This window comes from Sprattus sprattus (genome assembly GCF_963457725.1).
Source record: "Sprattus sprattus genome assembly, chromosome: 13".
NCBI lineage: Eukaryota > Metazoa > Chordata > Actinopteri > Clupeiformes > Clupeidae > Sprattus > Sprattus sprattus.
The window spans coordinates 22,036,214-22,059,631 of NC_137911.1; the positions used below are offsets into that span (position 1 = coordinate 22,036,214).

The 23,418-nt window shown below is 40.5% G+C and overlaps 2 protein-coding genes across 2 annotated transcripts; both read right to left on the reverse strand.

Moving 5' to 3' along the window:
- Positions 1-77: 77 nt before the first annotated feature.
- orc3 (origin recognition complex, subunit 3) lies at positions 78-8,829 on the reverse strand (the record flags this gene model as incomplete). Its single annotated transcript, XM_080850703.1, has 20 exons — positions 8,697-8,829; positions 8,473-8,527; positions 8,185-8,282; positions 5,980-6,124; positions 5,099-5,203; positions 4,555-4,721; positions 4,227-4,363; positions 3,927-4,086; positions 3,493-3,606; positions 3,235-3,368; positions 2,118-2,181; positions 1,911-2,027; positions 1,726-1,805; positions 1,512-1,645; positions 1,306-1,391; positions 1,124-1,221; positions 884-1,025; positions 682-798; positions 465-544; positions 78-183 (listed from the first exon to the last, which is right to left on the reverse strand). The coding sequence occupies exons 1-20, from the start codon at positions 8,718-8,720 to the stop codon at positions 78-80; spliced, it is 2,163 nt and encodes a 720-aa protein (XP_080706829.1). The 5' UTR covers positions 8,721-8,829.
- Positions 8,830-9,602: 773 nt separating this feature from the next.
- On the reverse strand, positions 9,603-22,820 carry znf292a (zinc finger protein 292a; the record flags this gene model as incomplete). Its single annotated transcript, XM_080849628.1, has 8 exons — positions 9,603-16,344; positions 16,438-16,576; positions 20,038-20,174; positions 20,441-20,643; positions 20,798-20,933; positions 21,072-21,150; positions 21,490-21,644; positions 22,671-22,820. 8 exons carry the CDS (start codon positions 22,818-22,820, stop codon positions 10,042-10,044), a joined length of 7,302 nt encoding a protein of 2,433 aa, XP_080705754.1. The 3' UTR covers positions 9,603-10,041.
- Between the last annotated feature and the right edge of the window lie 598 nt (positions 22,821-23,418).

A 23,418-nucleotide genomic window follows, 5' to 3' on the forward strand; every position in this document is an offset into this window, starting at 1 on the left:
AACTTTTTAATACAGACTTCCAGCCAGCACTTGTCGTAATTTGCCATCAAGTCTTTTAATAGAACTGAAATTACAGCTTAGCAGCCTCCCCAAGTCAATCGTGCTACATGGTCAGTCTTCATCTTGGTGGACTTCACAAATCCTAGGAACTCCAGCTCTGACACCGCTTGGATGAATCGAGCACTTAAAACAAGCAAGTTAAGGAACAGCAATTGGAGGGGGAATTCAAGGGCATTTGACAAACTAGTTACAAAGCAATCACTTGAAGAATATTTCAGTTCTGTATCTTTACTTAGTGGGCCTCAACAAAAGTGACCAGTATTCAGCAGGAAAATTAACACATTTCTTGAGTACAATTCAGGTCTGAGACAATTAGACAGTAGACTTTAAATGTTAATGCAACTCTTGTTACTGTCATGTGGCTTAATGGGCAACAGAACACGGTATAGTTTTCAAAAGGATACTGCTTTAGTTCATCCACCTTGCCATAATCACTGGAATCAGGATCTTTACCCTCTGCTGCACTGACAACTGTGGAATAAGCCTAAAAACACCCACCAGTCACTTTTCCAGCATGTTTAAAAGTAATTCCAGTTACTCAAGGCCTGTCAACACAGAAACATAGGTCACTTAAACAAAAGAGTATCAAAAAGGCATATTTAAATCTGGGATCAAACCTACCTCCAGCCAGTCAAAAAGGTTAATTAGCCTCCCACACTCAAGGTGAAGTTTGTGGACAATACAGATGTCAGGGGCTGCGTTAGAGAACGTGCCACTGTCTGTCTTCAGACCTTCATGCTGTACAAGAACACACGGCGATTACTTCTGGCAGTGAGAGCACAAAAAGAACTGCAACTGATCCAAATCTATTTGCTTGGTTTACCTGTAAGTAATAGTAAGGGTGACTAAGGGCGGTCTGAATGGAGGTACGAGGGGTGGCATTGAGATGTCTCCGGAGGACCCCAGAGGAACCATAGTAGCACACCTCATTCAATGGCTGTGACTCGGGCGGAACCAGGTGCGCTCTGCAAATGGATATAATAAAGTATATTGTGCTATGTACATAAACATAGTCTGGTTATTGGTTCTTAGCTGGTTTTGTTGGATGTATGTTTCTCCCTACCGTACAAGACTGTCGACAAATTCCAGAAATTGATTTCGGAGTAACTCGAAAGGAGTCATCTTCTTTGTTCTTCTGGTTTCTTTCCTCTCTAGAAGAGTCTGATTGAAGGATAGAACATATTAAGTCTCATGTAAAAACAAAAAAATAGCTGATACCTATTTCTACCATAATATGTATTATACCTTCTGAAGTTGGAAAAGGTCAGTTTTCTTCTGTAGATCATTTTCTGGTAAAACAGCCTCTTGCAATAGCTCCTCTGCTGAGAGAGCTAATGAAAGATAAATGGAGAGGGTTGGGGATGTTTCAGAGTAAGTTGAAAGACGCTTCGTGCACAATTGATGACGATGAAAAGGTTAAGTCATTACATGCAAATCTACTGTTAACGTACTGTCAAGTTGATCAAATTTTGCTAAGTACTTCTGCAGCTGTCCAAGTGCAGCCTTCATTGTCTTTGACTTGCTGGAACTCAGAATGACCACACACTTCTGCAAGAGTGCAACAAGTTCATCTCTGGCCATCAATCTGTAAAATGACAAAATTGTTGCTTTAAGAAAGTATCCACATTGTGTATTATCAAACACTGTATTACCACCATGTCTTACCTAAGGAGCTGCATTGCAGAGTCATACTCTTCAGTCTCCCAAACATTCTTCTCCAGACAGGATATGTGTATCTCTCTGATCTGAAAATGTAAAAGAATCAGTCTATTGGAGATTGCAAAACTAGTCTAGTATCATTATTTTTTTTCCCCACTCAAAGCTTTTTTGTTTTGTTTTAGCCAAACTACCTGTTTCCCCAAGGGGTACTTGGGCAGAGAGGATGTCAAAGTATGGAGACATCTGAGGATGGGGTAGTAGTTCTTGTGATACTTCCTGAGTGCTTTCAGCAAAATCTTACACACTTCCTGAAATGTTTCCAAAGGCAGCAAGGTCAATATTCTGAGCAATTTTGAAATGACCAACAAACTATTCCATTAATAGAGGTATTCAGTCACCTTAACACACTCATCATTGGTCAGCAGCTCAACTTGTTTTTGTGGCTCCTGATTTTCCACATACCTGCAGAGAGAGAGAGAGAAACAGATGTGGGGGTAGGGTTACCTAATGCTTAGCATTTTGGTTAAAGCAACATAACAGGAAAACCACAGTTTACCAAGATTCACCAAGTCCTGAAAGCAAAATATTCCAACATGCATTCACCAGGCAATAACTTTCTTGGTATAACTGTATATCAAACTATAGTACTGAATAATAATATGGATACCCATCCGGAAGCAATTGGCTTAATTCTGGCAGGTAAATGCATAATTTTTACGCAGGCAGTGACCTACAGTATAACCAGGATATCATAGTGTATTTTTCATTGCAGGAAAAGCAGTTCTTAGCAAAAAGACAATACAAAGATGTTTAAATAGTCATATTGACATCATTTTAGCAGAATGACATAAACGGACACCTTTCACTGCAGTTTCGATGCCCAGGCTATGTCACAGACATGACAGAACAAATATTATATATTTTTTAATCATTTTAGCAGCTGAAAGGGGAAAGTGGAAGCTACATGTGTACTATACAGTAACACAAAGTAGGCTATAATTACATTATATCGATAAGTTAGTAGTTTTCAGTTGCGCTCTCCCTCTCGCGCTCTATCTCTGAACTAGGGTAACAAAAGTCACGTGATTGATTCCTGGTTACAAATGGTCAACTTCCTGGTCTTTACTTTTCGGACTACTCATTTGCAATGGATGGCACCAAGCTGATTGTATACTGATGCCCATTATCAAAGGCAAACTCAATGCAAAAAGATAGGGCTGGCAGTAGCAGCGCCACAGCAGAAACATCTGCAGTGTGAATAAGCACACACAACCAAGGCACAGCAGTACCACAACACAGCCACCAGGCACACAACCCAGGCATTGTGAAACGGACACTTGGGTGCGGTAGAGGCTTTGAAGGGCAGAACTCACACTCATGTTTTACGGAGTATTAACGTGTTTCTGCTTATTCTCGTCCAGTTTAAATGACGTCCAACTATGGTCTCCGTTTTTGACATAGCATGCATGGGGTTGTTCATTAACATCAACTTCACCGCCCGGTCTCCATATGTACCTCATGAAGGATGGCAGCTGTCGGATCCTCTCCACATCCTGGTGGCTGAGTTTCTGGGTGTGATCCAGCGCCTCCTTTTTGGGGCAGCACAGCACACTGAGGGGCTGGGAGTGGAAGTGCTCGACCAGGGCCAGCTAAGCAGGGCACAGCAATTACAGATGCAACGTTCTAAGCATGCCATCCATCTGAACCATATATGCCAGAATTAACTTTGTAAGGCTCTGTTAGTCTTGTACAAAGTTCTTAAGCAGTACTCACCTGAAGGCCTTTAATGAAATTGCGGACCGAAAAGTCGTGGTAGAGAAAAATGCTCACTAGCACCTGCAGAACCTTGCCAGAGAGCTTGAAGGGGAACTCTGTATTCAGAACCAGCTAAAAGAGAAATGATAATGGTAATTATTGTGCATCAGGCACAAAACTATACACACAGAAATGAGGGCTCAATTGGCTTAAAATTGATGATGTCAAAAAGTGTATTCCAAGGAATCCTTCATTTCCTGTATCCTGGCAAATCATACTGGCAGTCACCTTCGCTCATTTCAGCTGTGCTCTATTGTTTGACTGAAGCTAGATAACAGTATGATTTGAATCTCCCTAAGACCAAGGACAGGTGCACAAAGCAGTCTGCAGAGCGTTCACAGTCATTTTGCCAAACAAAAAGAAGGGAGAACAAAATGACCAACAATGGTAACCTTGTCAACGACTGTGGCCAGGTGTTGTGTGCAGGACAGAGACTGAAAGAGCTCGATGCAGAGCAGAGAGGACACAGAGTGGGGCAGCATGTGCTGGATGGTGCTGGGAGACGTGGCAATTCCAAAGATGAACATCAAAGGGAGTTTCTGGATGTATCGACTGGGAGAGCACAGTTAGAGGAAAGAAAAAAAAAAAACAAGAAAATACAGGTTCAGCTTCAGGTCTCACACACACTTTCAGTCCTAGATCTCTTGAGGAAATGAACCAAGGCATATTACTTCTGTTACATTCCAGAATACCTGCATATCACAATGAAGTCCTGTAGTACCCGTGGGCTGAAGGCTTCAAGGTCTTTGAAAATGACTACTATGGGTGGCTTAGATAGCATGTCTTTGGCCATCGAAGTACGTTTTTTGCCTGGAGAAACTTCATATTTCTGCAAAACAACAACCACAAACAACACTATGCATGATGCTCAAGAAAGTAATTAATGTAACTTAACCTACTTCAAGTACTTCTTTTGTGTGTCTCCTGGACCAGAGGTAGGTTTTGTTTTACAATATTTATATTTAAAGCCCCTTACCTAAATGTCATAAATCAAAAAGGGAAAATCTTCAACACTCTCACCTTGGTTACTGAACTGTACCAATCACAGAGAGAACTGAGGGAGCAGTGCACCCTCTTTTGGTGGACGGGAGCAGTGCGCTGACCTCCATCTTCGTCGTCATCATCATCCACAGACACATCAACTCCTATTAGTCTCTCCAGGACCTTCTGCATCAGGTGCTTTAGTGCTGAAGAGTGGCATGGGAGGACTTAATATCTTCACATCAACATTGAGATGGGCTTTTAAAGAAGGACATGGGCTTTTAAAGTGTCTCAATCACTGAAACAACTGAACTGAGGTCAGCAACTTGAGTGCATACCATAACTCTGTTTTGTCATTTCAGAGCCTAAATCCAACAATTTGGACCACAAAGCATGTTACATTCATATGTCACATTTGGGATCACACTTGGAGACAACAGACAGACAGAACAGTTAACGATGTGTTTAAAGCTTTTGATGGAAGAATTATGATAACATAATGTTGAGAAACCAATGCCTTATTTGAACACTGAGAACATACACATACAAAAGCAAACAAAAGTATGTAGCAACAAGAGCACACCTGTACACTCTTTGGCTTGCACAGAAACCACAAACGGAGTCACAGACTGCTTCAAGAGCTCTGAAAGGCTATGGAATGTCATGTCATGATCTGGTACATTCACTCCTGAAGAAGGAGAACAAATAAAAGGTTTACTTTATATTATTTTAGAAAACACACCATTTCAATAAACAATTATTAATTAAAAATAGTAAGGATTGGTCTAAACTACACAATAAATCCTGAAATGTATTGACAAACAGAATATAAAATTCACAAGATGTTTTTAGAACATTTTATGACAAACAAGTAGGATTATTTAATATATGTCAATACTAAAATTCTACATGGTGTTTGATTTCATATGCTGTAATTAATAATCTGTGGATTGTGTATTGACTGGATTCTGGATTTTTCCTGAATTTAAATACATTTAAAAGGCACCCAGTGCAACTTTCGAGGCTTAAAAATAAACATTCAATTTCTAGTCTTTTTTACACATAGTAAGTTTCAATAACTCCATACCATTACAAACCGACATTCAAGCAGCAAAGATGAGACGTCGTTGTGTGGTGAGAACTGATAGAAAATCGATAACAACAACAATCGCCGCCATTTTCTTTATTTTTTGTAACCTACAATAAATAAAGCAGGCTTCCAGTCAATGGAAAAATGGCTTCTCCCCACCGGCGATTGTTGTCGTTTACGATTTTCTATCAGTTCTCACCACACAACGACGTCTCATCTTTGCTCCTTGAATGTCGATATGTAATGGTATGGAGTTATTGAAACTTACTACGTGTAAAAAAGACTAGAAATTGAATGTTTATTTTTCATTGAATGTTTACATAAAGTTGCACTGGGTGCCTTTAAGGCCACATCTTTCTCTTCCCCTTCCTTACCTAGCACCAAGGCAGCAGTGGGGATCTCACTGGCCCTCATAAGAGAGGCCCAGTCATTAACTTGGGACTGAAAGCTTGAGGCACATTTTTTGATGAACTCAAGCAGGCTATCCAAGATTTTCTTGTTGAGTTCATCCTGCAACATCTGTTGAGACATGACATTGACACGTTGTTACATGTAAACATTTAATGTCAAACTATTTTTGCATACAGATTAGACATGAAAATGGGATGTGTGCACAAACTGTTCAGCTCCAACACTGTCTTACCACCACACAGTTCCCTAGATAGCCAGGACCTCGTTGCACTGCCATCAAATTGTGGAGTTCACAAAACAACCCAACAATGTACGCCAAGTAAACAAAGACATAATAGACTTCAGTAGACACCACGTGAAGACCACTGAACAACTACGGAGAAAACATCACATAAAGGCGGGCCTCACGTGGATCACCAACACAACTGCAGAGCAGCGGGTCGGTTTTCTAAGGGGGAAAAAAACAACAAACCTGTCCATGCATCTGCTTGTGCCTTACTACTACCACTGTTCCATAAAGAGCGGACAAATATACTGCATCACAGCATAGTGTGCTAAGTGTTCGACAGCAGACAAGAAAGCTGTACAGCATTTGAGCTGCATTCTTCGTACAAATACAGTGTTGTTTATTATTATGATCATTGCTGTATTATAATTATTATCTGCAGAGGATATCATCGGCCACTCCCCGTTCTCACTGGATGAAAATTTCAGATCGCCTTGCCTCCTCAGATCCAGCAACATCCTGAGGGGCACAACCCACCCAGGCCACCATTTCTTCACCCTATCAGCGGAGCCATCACTGAAATAAACTTAACAAGAGCGGTCATCTTCATGCCATCCCCCTAACTAACACCGACTGACTGTCCATCAATCTTGTCCACAGTTACAGTATTCAAATTTCCATGTGCAATATCTCACCCAGCTCACTGTGCCCGCCTCCACCTGTCAGTGGATAACGAACTTCCTGACAGACAGGAAGCAGCAGGTAAGGCTGGGAGAAATAACATCCAGTACCAGGACAGTCAGCACTGGTGCTCCCCAGGGTTGCGTGCTCTCCCCGCTGCTCTTTTCCCTGTACACAAATGACTGCACCTCAGGAGACCCGTCTGTTCAGCTCCTGAAATTTGCAGACGACACTACAATCATCGGCCTCATCCGAGATGGAGATGAGTCTGCATACCGGAGGGAAGTTGAACAGCTCGCCCTGTGGTGCAGTCGCTACAACCTGGAGTTGAACTCGCTCAAAACTGTTGAAATGATAGTGGACTTCAGGAGGAACCCCCCATCACTGCCCCCCCTCACCATACTGAACTGCACTGTGTCTGTCGTGGAATCCTTCAGGTTTCTGGGTTCCACAATCTCCCAGAACCTGAAGTGGGAGCCAAACATTAGATCAGTTACCAAAAAGGCCCAGCAGCGGATGTTCTTCCTGCGCCAGCTCAGGAAGTACAACCTGCCTCAGGAGCTGCTGATCCAGTTTTACACTGCAGTCATTGAGTCTGTTCTCTGCTCATCTATCACTGTCTGGTTTGGATCGGCCACTAAACTGGACAGGAACAGACTACAACGGACAGTCAGATCAGCAGAAATCATCATCGGTGCCGACCTGCCCACCATCCAGGACCTGTACACCACCAGAGCCAGGAAACGGGCAGGGAAAATTATTGCAGACCCCTCACACCCTGGACATAATCTGTTTCAGCTCCTCCCCTCTGGCAGGCGCTACAGATCCCTGCACACCAAAACCACCAGACACAGGAACAGTTTTTTTCCCCTTGTCGTCACCTTAATGAACACTTGAAAATGTATTATATTTATTATTATATTTATATTACATTATATTTATTTATTTGATCCTAAACTGTTGTGATACATTGCACATTTTCAGTTAAAGTACATTGAGAGCAACTAAACACCACAACAAATTCCTTGTATATGAAAATGTACTTGGCCAATAAACATGATTCTGATTCTGATTCTGATTCTGACTACCAATGCATATACAACTGCCACTTTATATAATATTTTTCCTATTTCATGTAGGCTACACTGTTTTTGTATTAATACACTGCTTCAACTGCAAATATTTCCAGGCATAGTACAACTAGACAGACCCTATATAATACAAGAATACAGTTGGATGATGTGTGGCGGTTCATGTTTACCTCAGTCTCAGATTTCGTCATGTCCCAAAGTCTCTGACAGATGTTGACCCGTATTCTTGCAATTTCTCCATCGTCACTACCTTCAATGAAATAGTCTTCTGCGAATGATACATTACGCAAATCATAGTACTGCTTATTTCAGTTAAATTATCAACTTTCATGACTTCCCCTAACATTTATTGTCATAACGGCAATTTGACAAACCCAGCTGTAAAATCAAATAGGTAACATGAAGTGACTTGTTATATCTTCCACAGCAATGCACTACATTCGTTAGAAGTTACTCACCAACATTTGAATTTTTCTTCCTCATTTTAGAACTTGGCTTGAAAACAAAACAGCCCTGAGGATGACAAAATACAGCACTTTGATACAATTGTATCGGTTTATTATATTTAGTTAATAAATTACACGGCCCGACTGTCTGCATTTCATCTCAACAACGCTTGCTAAAACCAAAAAATCTCGAGCTAATGGTAGTTTACGTTTAGCGGCCGAACGAATGTTCTTACCTTCGATACAGAAGATGTTGCCATGTCTAGCGAATGCCCTTTAGATGGATACCAGCTGAAATGTCATTCGGTCAGTTCCTTATTTCATCAAATGTAACTGAGTTCTTGCCTGAAACTTGCTAGCTAGCTCAGATTCCTCGAACTCACATTGTTTAGGCACTTCCTAATAAGTTTCCCGCGGCAGTAAACGTCATGAGAAAAGAGAAGGCTATGCATGGCTGTGATTGGCCGTTTTTTCTGTCACTTCTCCGTTGTTAAAATCAAATGTGTGTCGAGCGTTCAAATGCGTCGAGTGAGGCTTCAATCATTTAATGTATATCCAATATCCTTGAAAATCATATCCAAATGAAAGCCTTTATATCATAACAAAACTATCTGATAAGCAATTACTCCAGACCCTTTTAAAGCCAAAGGCAGACTCTAGAACAGGTTTAATAATAATATGATACATCTTTTTTTAGATTCATTAGAGCTCTCCACTAAACTGAACTGTGTGCAGGCTACTCATGTATGTAGGCACACTTTACTTCGCCTGTACAATTTCTAAGTGTATTTAAGCTATAATTTTATGTTACATAGGCTTATATTAGTAACCTATCATACATCCATTCACACTTTAATATAGTAATTTAAAATAGTAATAAGATGTTTCACCATTTACAGTCTAAAAAGGATGCAATGTACTGTTTGCAAGCTTTTGCTAAGGTAGGAATTTGAATACTTCAAAATGATGTTAATGAGTCAATGTATTAAATGAGATGAAAACTTGATTAAGATTATAAACACATTTAATTACACAGTGCAGTCAAAGTCATTACACAATTCACCATACACACTGCTGGTGTTTGTTGTAAGAAATGTAAACAAAGTTTACAAAAGCAACCATTTCCATTTTATTGAATACTTTGTGGAAGACATGTAAATTTACAGACACTACATTGATGTAAAAAATAAATACATACCAAACAAGAGAATATAAATCCCATGGGGATATATCAAAATGTCTTTTTTATTCTTTAAAGGAAATGCATCAAATCATACTTTAAAAAGAAGTTTTATAAATACAAATGTGTTTCTAGTCTAAAACCCTACATATTACCTGCTCCTGGGGCATTTCCAACAACATATACTGTAGAATGGATATATCAAAATTTGTTAACATTTTTTTTTTCATATTTAAAAACCTATACAGTTGTCCAATATCCATGGTCTACTTGCGATAAATGTTCTCACGTTAAGAAATGATGGGTCAAATGAGTTGTTGATGTACCACTCTGCAGCATGTTACATTTCTAGTCCTGAGTGCAAGGCATATGAATGGAGATGTCAGCTTCCAAATAAACCATCAGCTATAGAGCCACTTTTTGAGAATGACCATTGGACGCATATCCTGAAGCTGTTTCAGCAAAAGATCAGCACCATTTGAAAAAGCTTTGTCCACCACTATCTTTACATTTGTCACAGACTTGATATTTAATGGGTTTCTAAAATGAATGAGATTTTCATTACTTGCTGTCCTCTTCCTATAGTCACTTTTGCCCATTATGTTGGAGGATTGTTGTTGAAGAGTGCGCTGCTTTTTGGGGGGAGTTTCAGTCTTGCTACTCTCAGTTGCTTTCCTTTTCAAGGAGTCTGTTGATTCCTCCAATAATGAAAGAAATGCTGGTTCCAATTCAAGAGGACTCATGGTATTTTGTGTTTCCTCACCGTCTTCAGAATTCTGCTTCTGCTCCTCATTTTTTTTGGACTCTGATTCTTTCATCACATTTTCATCTGTGTGGACCTGCTGGATAAGCCTCTTAATCTTTGGGGGACGACCCCTCTTTCGTTTAACCACTGACTCAATTGGTGTTGTTTGGGCGCTTTCATTCGCCACAACCTGATTTTCAGGTGACGTTACATCAGTGCTCTCATCTAGGGACGTTTCAAGTGAATCATCTGCCATATCACCTGAACTTTCAACATTCCCAGTTTCTTCATCTTCTGAGCCCTCACTTGATGTGCCATCTGATTTGCTGGCATCCATATTTCTGGAGCGTGGGTATTTCTTACAAAATATAAACTGACTTCTCTGATCCTCGATGTATCGCTCTGTGAGACCATGGGTAGCATAATGTTTAAAAATATTCCTTTCAGCACTTGAAACTGAATCGCAGCCCTTTATCATGCATGGATATTGCAAGGGAAACCGTTTGGTGCACATGGCAGAAGCTTCATCCATAGATTTCAGAGAGGGCTTGCCAAAGCTTGACCAGTGATTCAGCACTTTTCCTTTCTTCTTCAAATTCTTCTTTTTCATTTTTAATTTGTTATTTACCATGTTCTCCTTTCCATTGTTAGGACTAAGTCCTGTCTTCATTTTCTTCTCGGCTAGTTCTTCGTTTGGAATGTTTTTTGGTTTAATTGTGTCCTCATAAACATCATGATGCTTCTTCATGAGATGCCGCAGAAGATTTGACTTCGTGGTGTAGCTACGATCACATCCCTCACAGTCACACTTGAATGACAGGTCCACCTTAGCAGAGGACCCATCCGCATCGTCAGATACTCTTATTGCCTTGTGGTGATCTTTGACGTGGTCAATGTATTTCAAGAAAGAAGTAAATGATGCGGAGCACTTGTTCTGATCACAAGGGAAGGTTCCAACGTCCACACCATCGAGCATGGTACTCGATTCTTGGACTGTGAACTTGTGATGTAACAGGTAATGTTTAAACAAACTTGTGGCTTTATGTAGTACCTTCGAACAGTCTTCCACTTGACACTCTAACTCTGTGACCTTGAGTGTGCCATCAGCACCATCGCTTGACACTCCTCCCTGCTCAGTAACATGATCTGCCTGGTGCACTGCTCTATAATGGAGAGTCAAATTCTGCTCAATTGAAAAAGCAGCTGTACACCCTTGATGTATACATCTGTAAGGTCTGAATGACTTGGAAACCTCACTAAAAACTTTTTTAAGTTCTGGGCCAGTCTCCAACGATTGGTAATCAGCCTCAACCTTAATCATTTTTAAATCCCTCAAATCTGTTACTGATTGTGTCTCTGTCTTAAAACTGCACTCTGCAGCTTTCTCATTACTGCTGACTGGCTGTAGTGGCCCTGCTGTTGATGGTTCTGATGGTTTTGTTAAAGGGTCCGCAGAGTTGTTCACTGATAAATGGATATCACTGGGCACCATATCTTGATTTAACAAAGTTCCCTGTGCAGCTACTCCTGAAATACTCATATTTCCAGCCGAGTGGCTGGTACCTTCCTTTTTAGGTTGGAAGGACTCCGGTTGTCGTTCCACCTTCAAGCCATTGCAATGACTGACCGGTCGATTAACAGGAACAGATTTGGGAGCTAAAGAAGCCTTTCCAGCTGTTGTGGATTTGAGCATTCTGTTGATTTTGCTTACTTTTATCTTGGGTATGGCCTCTTTTGCCATATGGTGAACGTTCATATAGTGTATTCGGAGACCTGTTGTTCTCGTAAAGGTTTTTGCACATATATGACAGCTGTAAGGAGAAAATCTGTCTGGGTTTTTTTTAAGTTCGTTTATCATATCATCAGTGTAGTTATGAATCCGGAACAGATGCTTGAATAATGCTTCTTTTGTCATTGCACCATAAGAACAGTCTTCCTTTTCACACTTAAATGGTTTAGAGGCAGTCTGGCTGGTCTGGTCTGGCTCCTTTTTTATAGACCTTTTCGGCACCACAGTTTGTTTTGGTCTTTCCTTTGATTGGTCCACACTCTTCAGAATGTTTAGAGAGGAATTCTCATTTGCCTTAAGAGAATCTTTTAGGACTGCATCAACCAAATCCAATCGTTGTAAGGCTCTTTGAATTTCCACAACTTTACTGTCTTCTCCATCGCCTGTGGATGTTATATCCACTGCATCCGTAACAGAATCCTTCAAATGTATTCCACTTGTATGTTCTTGCTCCGAGATCATGTTTAATTCAGCATCTTTGTTCTGATCAGCTGAAGTGTTGGGCAAAGACTGTGACGGATCTGCTGTAGGAAGAGATTCACTCTGATTAAGAGCTGTATGTTGTACTGTGTTAGACATGCATGAGGAGGCAATGCCTGGCTCTTGTTTTGGAAAATCCATGTTGTAAGTTGATTCGTATAATTCTTCAAAACTGGGATTTCGCAAATAGTTAGAATCTGCTGATTGAAACATGCAGGACCCTACAGGTTTGTTCTTGTAGTCGCCTTCAATCTTAACCGTTGGAGTAACTGCTGTCTGGTAGACAGCTGAAACATCGGGATCATTCAGGAAATCAAGGAAGGATGTTGGTAAGTCAGCATTTAAATCAACTTCATCAAAAGCTTTACACTGAGACCGCTTTGATAAATGACCACCAAGAGATTTTGTGCTAGAAAACTCCCTGTAACACCTGCGGCAGATAACCTTCCCATCTTTTATAATGGCAGGCCATTTTGTCCTCTTGGATGACCGTACCTTTTTCAGTTTCTTCACATCATCAGGCTGACCAGATGTTTCCTTTTTGTCTATGGAGTCCGTGCCTGATGCAGCATTAAATGTTCCTCCATCAGAATTTTGCATTTGTGAATCAGACACCTCCCCAGTATTACTGAAATAGGAATTTGTACAGTTAAGCATCTCTGTTGGACTTTGTAGATGAGTTGCTGCATTGTCAACGTGGCTCTTGTAGGGTGGTGTGTTAAGGTGAGCAATATCATTAACTTCAGAGTTACTGACAAATGAGTCATGATGGTCAAAACTCAAGGATTTGTTAATGGACTCCAATGGTTCGACTGACTGTGCATGCATTTGAGTAGGCATATTTGACACATAGGGATGAAGGGTTTGTCCTGGAATACTGTCTGAATGGGACAAGCGGTCATTGTGAGGGATCCCACTTGGATGACTGTGCATTGGAGACACCATATGTCCTACATTTCTCTCGTTTACTGCAAGATCACACTGCTGTCCACCCTCTGGTGAATGTAAAACCATAAGAGAGCTAGATATGTACTTCGACGCTTGATTCATCACACTGGAGTCCTGGGTCATCATGGGGAGGGTATTCCCATCTCCACTTGAGGCTGTGGCATGTAGTGTATCCCTCTGTGTCTCAAGAGCAATCTGAGACCGATCCATTTCAGATGAGAATGAGTGAAAGCCTTGCAGTTGATCAGGTAAGACTTTTAAAGGGGAAACACTTTGCTGGGTATAATCACAACTGTAACCATTTGCTGTTGGTGAATGCCATAATTGAGAAAGATCTGAATGCATCAGTCCAGCTGGGCTTTGTAAAGTCTCACAAAATGAGTTTTCTGGTTGTGAAGAAAAACCAGAATAGAAAGGCAGGGAGCAATCAGGAATAGAGTCGGAAGAGAAAGACGTTGCAGGTAAAGTTCCCCTTTCCTCAGAATAGGGCAACTGCCCGATGCTCACATCAATTTCTGGTGGTGCAAGACCTGTAGTATTCATCCTCTGAGCTTGCTTACTGGGGGACCTGTGTACATTTGATTGTTTTCTTGCTGTCAGTTCAGCAAGTCGTTTGTACCTCTTAGACAGTTTCCATTCCTCAAAAGCCTCAGAGTGCACTTTCTTGACATGCCTCGCCAGACTTTTAGATGTACAATACCTCCGAGTGCATGCCTCAAATGGACAGATGTGTGTTAGTTTATCATCTGCATTTTGAGTGGTGCTACTTTGTGATGAACTGCCTTGTGGAGACACTGAAGAGGAGGATGTGGTAAGATGTTGCTCTTGTTTTATCTCAATCATCACAGGCTGATTTTTCGGACAGGAGAAGAGTTTTTTGTCCTGTATAATAGTCTGAGGCTGCAGCTCAGCCTTGGAACACCCTACTGCTTCTAAAGTGTTAATGGGAATCGGTTTAAGTTTTACGGAACAAGGCTGTGTAATTGGTAAAGGCCCCTTTAAGTTAAACTCAGATTTCACCTCGGAGGCTTTTAAAGGCTGAATGATGGGCACATCATCCGTTGGGGACTCAGGCTCGCTCTTACTGGGTGCACTGGCTGCCTCTGCAAGAGCAGCACAGATTTCCTCTGCAGTAGCAGGAGCATCGTTCAGCATGCTCTCTACAGAGTGCTTTATTCTCACTGATGCAGACTCTCCTGTGGCATCATCAGCATGGCATGGGGACTGCTCCAGAATCTGCATGCTGTTTGGATCAGTTTGTTCTATGAATGTGGAGGACATCTCTTGCTTCACGTGTTCCTTCATGTGTGAATTCAGCAGAGATTGTGAGTAGAAGACCTTGCCACAGTTTGTTGCTTTACAGGTGAACATTATGTAATGCTGTGCTTCGTGGTCATACAGCTGGTAGGTTTCTGTAAAAATCCGCCCGCAGTTTGGGAACATGCACTGGGCCTGGAACTCAGTGTGCACTTTTCTGTGCATGAGGAGTTCACCATGAGAGGGGAAACCAGCTTTACAATTCAGCTGAATGCAGTAGTATGGCTTTGGGCCACTGTGCATTTTCAAGTGATCATTCAGGTGTGTCATGTTAACAAACTGACGCCGACAATACTTACAAATAGCCTTTTGGCAATGCGTTTCAAGGAAACACTTAGCCTCTTCGTCATCTTTATGCACTCTCATATGGGCAACTAGGTTTCTAAAGTACTTGAAAACCTTCTGGCAGCTGGTAACGGGGCAAGAGCAATCCTCAGTATTTTCAGCAACACCCGCAACACGTTTAGGTTTTTCTTGTTTCGAAGTGACTATAATTGCACTGCTGCTAGGAGCTCCTGTAATTTTGGAAGTGTTTGCAATTGCTTGGAGTTTTGCTTCAGGATTTACCTTAACTACAGGGGATTTTTTCAGAATGTAATCCTTGTAGGGTGACTTCGAATTGGGAGATTTCGGCAGCTTCTTCTTAGGAACGTTCATAGCAGCTAGTCGTTCCTTGGCAGACTCTTTAACATGCGAAGCAACATGTGGTTCAAGAACTTGTCTTGTCTCAAAGGACTCTGCACATATTGGGCATCGATACATTCCATCTTGGACATGTTTTAGTGCATGCTTTACAATTCTGTGACCAAGAAACTCCTTGTCACACAAAACACAATACTGCATATAAGCCCGCCAGTTTCGAAACCTTGCTGAAACAAATCCCTGTTCTCTCAGTTTCTTAATTTCCCTTTTCTTCTGTCTTTCAGCATCAAGATCACTAAGATCAGCTGAGGGACTCATCATCAAATTCATGTAGTTTTGACCTCCCTCTCCATCCTCTTTTCCTTCTGTCTCTTCATTATCATTTAGTTCATCAATGGATGACACGATTGAGGCCTCATCGCCCATCAATGTCAAGCAATTACGTTTTAGCGTTTTCCAGTCCCAGAATTCAGGGTCAAAAGGCCACTGTGTCTTCAAGGCCAACAACAAGTCACAACGTAGTGAGTTGGGAATGGGCAGAGACTCCTCCTCAAGCTTTTGGTCTGGTTCATTGAAGAGCGTTTCAACAGCATAGTATGAATCCACAGTGGGCTTCAAAAGGAACTCTGTGAGTTGGCATGCACGTTTCACTTCCAAATCATTGGGCATTAGGCAGGATATAGTCTTGCAGATGGTGGCTTTGTTATCTTCGCCATCACTGGCTCCCATTTTCAAAGCTTGGATGCACATTTCAATGCACACCGGAAGTCCTACGTTTTCCACCTAAAAAAATTAAAAAGGTTCGTCACTATCAAATCTGTACTCTGACTGATAACTGAGGTGAGCAATTAGCCATGAATTCAAAATACCACTTACTTCAGACTGGATGACTTTGATGAGGAGCAGAATATGGTACACACTCGTGGCCAGAACCACTAACTGTCTGCATTGATCCAAGAAGGCCTGTGCAGATTCTAACCTCATCAGAAGTTTACTCCACAGCAGTGTGAGTTCCCTTTAAATGAAGAGAATATAAACAATATAAGAATTGTGTAGAGACAACATTTGACAGTGACACTAACTTGATACCAGATTAATTTCAATGCATTTGTAATATTTATGCAATTCATTATCACACCCATTAGTTTTGCAACTTGCATTTCCCCGTAAATTGTGGTAACACATATTTTAGATTGTTATATTGTTATATTAAACAGGCATGCACCACACCAACACCAGAGTTATTATGTCAAGCCAACTAAACCATGATTATTGTCATAATGGTTAAAAAGAAAACATGTCAAACTGACAATGATTCTGATACCTTGTAGGCTGTTCAAGGGAGACATTGACAAAACTTGTCAACCAAAGAACATACCAGGCTCATGCTGGCTGGTCCAAAATAAATCAGAATCTCATTCAAGTTACTTAAAGAATTACTCCTTCCCAAGGGGAAGAGGAAGGAGAATGGATGTTGCTGCTACTATGTCAATGTCTGACCTTGCAGGTCTGTATTTGTACTTGAGTCTAAGTCCAGTAGTTGAAGAAGGCTAAATAAAATCTGCTCGGGGTCACACCCCATACCCTGTATGCCAGAAAGGATTAATTTGATAACATCATCTTGCAATACCCTATTATGATAGTGGTATCATTAGCATTAGAGACCGCCACACCACAACACAGCAAGTACAGTGTGGGACGGTTATCTGCAGAAACTCAATGACAAATTCAATTGTAGCCTAATCCATGTTTGTGCAATGGCTGAAGGTTACCTCGTCTAAAGTGAAAATAAGATTGCATATGGTACCACCACAGAGTATCAGCTGTCCTGCTCTGACTGAGACAAAAAGCTGTTATTCTTCTGACTTTCACTTCAGTGCAATAGTGAATAAACTGACCGTATTAAGATCATAGTAAAATACATAATGTTTTTTTATGCTGTATCCCACCAAAACCATTAGCGCATATCTTTAAAAAAAAAAAATAATAATACAAAACTTTCCAAGCCCTAAATGGTATGAAACCGTTTGCTTAAAAAAAATATTGCTTTGCATAAACAAGTTCCAGTTTTCAAACATTCAGAATCAGATAATTGAATGATTAACAATTATTACTTAAGATGAAAATGGTGTTTAATGACAATGATTACTGCTGATGTTGAACTATTCAATAAACTATCTGGTACCTCTACATCTGGCATCAAAACAGTGCAATTGAAACCTAACCATAGATTATCCCTTACTAAGACCAAACATTATTTCGCCTATGGAGCGAAGGCTCTTTCTGGCTCTTTAGTAAAAGAGAATTTGTAAGAGAAATACAGCTAACTTTGATCGTGTGTATGTTTTACACTAATCCTTGGTCACTGATGTGTAAATGAAGTGTGAATGCATTTCAATATAATGAGAAAGCTAGCTTCATTAGAGGCACCAGTTAAGCCATATAGTCAACGCTTATAATAATATTATGACATGTGTAATGACCACGTCAATGGGATTCACAAGGGTCTGTGCTCTGCGACAAATGTTTACAAATAAACCTTCCTATTATTTTGCAACTGCACAGGAAGTTGACAGGAGGTGGTAATATGGGCAAAAAAGTTTAAACTTACATTGCATTCAACAGCTAAAGTCAAGATTTCAACAGTCACAAATCCACTACTGATAAATCAGGAGAGCTAAATAATGGTAACAAACTACAATAGTGTAACAAAGTGTTGGGGACAGGTAATGATAGTCAATATATGTTTTTTCAAATGTCAGCTGCTTTATAACATTACAAAGTCAGAGGGACTCTGCAATATTTCAACTTCTGATCATGAGGGAACTCATAATTTAGTGATTGATCGGTATCAGCGCTATTAAATGGATCAGGTATTGGTTAGATGTCACTGATTTGAATTTATTCCATTCAAGAGTTGCTCAACTTCACATAGGCTACAGAAGAGTTTAAGCTTTGTCATCTATGGGGGCCTATCTGCTCCGTCGGTTAAAAAAACAACAACTCCATAGCATATTATATTGCAGCCAGCTGTACAATCAAACACACATTTGTCATTACAGTATGTAGTAGCGAGGGTGACTATTACAGGTGTGTTGACACTTACTTCATCAGTGTTTATTGTGTAGGTCACCGGCTTTGAAATAGTGTCACTACAAAGTTGTAACACTTTAGTAGTCAAACCACATACCATTTTCGAATGCTTTAATCAACTCTGTGTAGCCAAAACCTATGTTTACACGGTCAAGACCTCAAAAGTGTTGGCGTTGGTCCTAGTTATATTATAGTGTCAAGGCATGTCAAACTCGACAAAAGTGACTACAGAGGGTTGATAAGAATTGATTTGTGGTTAACTACAGCCTTAATGTAACCTTACATATACCAACCAAAAAGTGGATCGGAGCTTCTCTAATTTGGACCCAGACATGCCTTCAAAGGTTCAAGCTATTTGTGTGTCGCTTAAGTTAGGGAGATCTTGAAAACTGCGATTGCAATGAAACAGCCATGTGACCCGAATAATTCACATCTTTCATATCATTCCGCCAGAAGTCTGTTCACTTTTTGTAATAGAAATTCATTGGAACAGCAAGTAATGCATTGCTATGAAACACCTACAACTTAAAGTTCTATTTGCCTGAAGAACTATTTTTTCTCAGCAGAACAACAAAATCACTTAAGGCACAACCATATTTTGGAGGAATGTATTTGATCGTTTTGGCAAGTAACCGTATAATAAGCTGGTTAATGTATAGTCTGCCAGTCCGTATAGGATGAAACAAGACCTGTTCATCCTGTGTGGATTTATTTTCCATTACTGACAGCTGGGCTACACACTCTAGCTTACTACTGTATATATTTTGTGCCACTATGGAGTTGTCAGAAAAACATAAACAAAATCAACTAATAAAGTGGTCATCAAACTTTGCTTGCAAAGACTCAACAAGATACTGTGCTTGCTAACAGCTGTAGGAGCAGTATTTGGCGACATATATATGTCAGATATTCTTACAGGCTTTCAGAACACTAGCACAAAACCACATTGTGAATAGCCTGGGATGGTAAGTGAGAACGACAGCGTGAAAACAGCTGCCTATAATGTAATGAGCCATCCAGTGATTCACCCAGACCCTTCACCTGAGGTAACTATTTCTGTGGTGCTTTACCCATCTTGTGTGTGTATAGGTGTGTGTATAGGTGTGTGTGTGTGTGTGTGTGTGTGTGTGTGTGTATATATAGGTGTGTGTGTGTGTGTGTGTGTGTGTGTGTGTGTGTGTGTAACCAGCAAAGGAAGTCGGTCTGCTCTTTCATAAAAAGGTAGGGTTCATGTTCAAAAATAATGTGGCATCACAGAAGTAGGTCATATCCTATGACCGAATTTCAAGAACAGCATCTCCACTGGACCCTATCCCAAGCCACTGAGTAAAAGATGTGCCCTAATTTAAAGGTGTTCAAAAACGAAAAACAGTAACGACTCACCAGGCACAATACACATCCCCTTGAACTAGCTGCCGTTTAAGGAATGCAGAGCACAGACTAAGGGCCCCCTTCTCGTCTCCTTCAGATTCCAAGTTACAGATCATGTCCAAGGCATCTTTGCAATCTACTTCTGCAATCTGTATACAAAGACCATAGGAAGCTGTTAAACTACCGCCGATAGTTATCAGGCACACAGAAAAGAAACACTTTTTTCTACACAGCCGTTTTACAAAACTACAGATAATTTATTACAACAAATGTTGAAAGTTAAAAATGTTGAAAATACACCTACAGTATTCATATAAGCATACATTGATCTATGTGAAATATCAACAAAAATACATGTGGGCAGATAAAATGTCATGACAGTCATTTAAAAAAAAGTAAATGTATAAACACTCACCTCTTGCTTCAGATGGTCCTGTGAACTTGTCCCACAAAGGCATACCAGGTAGGCTTGTTTGAAGTTTCTTTTTCCTCCAAACTCAGGAAACTCTGTACAGACTTTGGCCAGCCTGGCAGCTTTTTCTACTTCATTCTGTTTTATAAGGTGCTTGATGCGCATTTCAAGGAGTGCAGGCCCCTCTACAACCAAAAGCTCATTAACTTAAAAACAAAGGAGAGAGAAGAAAAAACGAGAAGAAAATCTCTCATTTAGGAAGACCACCAAAGCATGTAATGCATGAGAGAATTTTAAAAAATCAGCACAAATTATCAATTTATCCACAAACACCTAAACAAACAGCTCAGACATTATTACCTTTTTCTGTTTCGTATGTCTCATTTGACAGAATGCTGCACAGAGTGGAATTAGTCCAAATTCCACTTTCGGCGGCAACAGCTGATAGCGTCTGAAGTTGTGAGTTCCCACTCTCCTGCAGAATACCATGTGCCAACTGCAGAGAGGAACGGGATGACAATCAATTGACATATGGTATGATCAAAGCCAGAATACCAATCGCCAGCATCCCATCCCAATCGTTCAAATTGAGTCCACATTTTTTTCAAAGGGCTTATGCAGTACGGTCTCTAACCTTCACAGATGACTGGAATTCCTCCCATAAGGCACCTGGGATCTGCTCAGAGAGTGATAGGAGAAGATCCATGCAGTTCCTACAGACAATGCAGAAGTGGTTTCAGGAAGGACTTAACTTCTAACAACTGAACACGCACAACATAATGCGGTTCTGCTCTTTTGGTCCATGCAATAAATTAATTCTCGGGGTATGTGGATGCGAGAACTTAAATAACATTATCTCATTTTAATGCAATATAAGTCATTCTTTCTGGTATGCATTGTTATGCATAACAGAGTTAAGCATTAAATAGTACCAAAACTTCTTAAACACATACATATATAACACACAAACCAATTGCAACTATCAATGCCATTTTAAATTTGTACAATATCTGTTGAGCAGAATGAAGGACTGTTGTAGAATAACTACTTACAGGCCTAATTTATCAAGTACAAATGGTGCCTGTTCACATTCAGGAGAGAGTGATGGGGTGGCCTCTGCGTAGCTGAGAATGGCCACCGTGTACATCTCCAACAGAGGCAAAGGGTCTTCCTCTGTCTTCCATCGACTCCCATGTTCCACCAGTACCTGATGATACATATTGCAAAACTGACTAAGTTTGCCTAAATCAACAGTAATCTTTCAACAAATGATATCTGTTCCAACAGTCAAAAACAAGTAGATGTATCTATAGGAGATCAGTTTTCCCTTGGCAATATATTAATCTTTAAACAAACTCTGCTTATGTGTAAATTAATTGTCAAATAATTTTACTAAAACTCCCATATACTTTTTGAACAAATCATAAAACTCAATTTATTGCACAAAGGATGTGAATATGGAGCATGTCATAACCATTGGTCTTCAAGTGGCCTTAACTGCACAGGCTAATTAAGGCCACTGCATACCATGCATTTTATTGATATCTGTTGTCTATTGGTGCACATTAATCTCAGCACACATTACGAAAATGTAGGTTAAAAGCATCGAAGTTGAACATCATGTCAATCTTTGTCATTAAATGCATCACGGCTGGTCATTAGCGGCACAAGAGTGGTCAAGCAAGCCACAATATGTCAAAGCAAATTTTCCGTTGTCCATGATAGCTGACCAAGTCATATTAAATTGCATTTGGCAAACTCTGACCCATAACTTGCATCTACAACATTTCAGTTGCACCGGGAGTGGGGGGACAATTGTATCATGCCTTCCGCATTAAATCATAAGTCAACCATGCAATTAGTCCATATTTGCACAAAAAGCTAGCTAGCGTCTAGCTTGCTCGACCAGGGAACGGGAGGCTTGGCCAAACCTGGTACCAGTAAATTTGGGCAGTTATCAAAATTAACATTCAGAACTTCTTGAGCAAGCTATATTATTTGTAGTACAACTACAGCGTGCACATATTTCAAATGATTATAATAACTACATCATTGTGCAATTATGGTATCGTGAATTCTATCCACCTAGCAGGCTGGATATTTTTTTTTGCAGTCGGTCATTTGATGGTTAGCAATCAAGATAGCAAGCTAACTAGCTAGCGTGCTAGCTGAGAGCAACATCATCAATCAGAAAGCTTGCGCGCTTGGTAGCGTTAAGGGAAATATTGCAGACCTGGCAAAACTCTTGACAAAAACTAGAAGAGGCATCCAGTGGCGAATCCGAACTCTCTTTCAGTCCTGTGATCAATTCCTGGAAACGTTTTCGGAGGGCCACAATTACTTCCCTTGTGTTGCACTCCCTCTCTGCCTCCTCCTCCGCCATCTTCACAACAATCACGGCCGCGTTCAGATAGACCTTCACGTACTCGTTCACGCACAGTGACGCATGGGCGTGGGGGTGTTCGAATGACCTACTGAGCCACATAGAGCAATTCTTATAACCTTGCCCACCACTTTCCCTGCAGTTTGGGAGGGAGGCTTATATTTAACCTTGTAAATTGCAGACATCAATATTTGTCAGCTAACATTTTGGGGTATAGTGTTCCATAAGAAATATGGATTTTATGATACTGTTATAGCTGATGAAAACTCTCAAATATAGGCCTACCCGGCACAGATGTGACACAAGGATTTTGGAAAACCAAACACATCCATCACATCATCAAACACAAACACATCAGTCACATCTATTTTCCATTTTTCAGCAGGAAAGCAATTGAAAGTCAACTTTTTATGCACATTTAATTCTACTTTTTATTAATTTAAAAGAACAACAGCGACACCCAAATGAATACATTACATTACAGGTGGTTAAAGAAATGTCAATGTAATCAATGTGTCTTGTGATAGTAGCATGTGCTGCAATGGCAGTCTGTGTGGTTCTGGATATTCACACCATAGACGGACACCTGTAAAACATG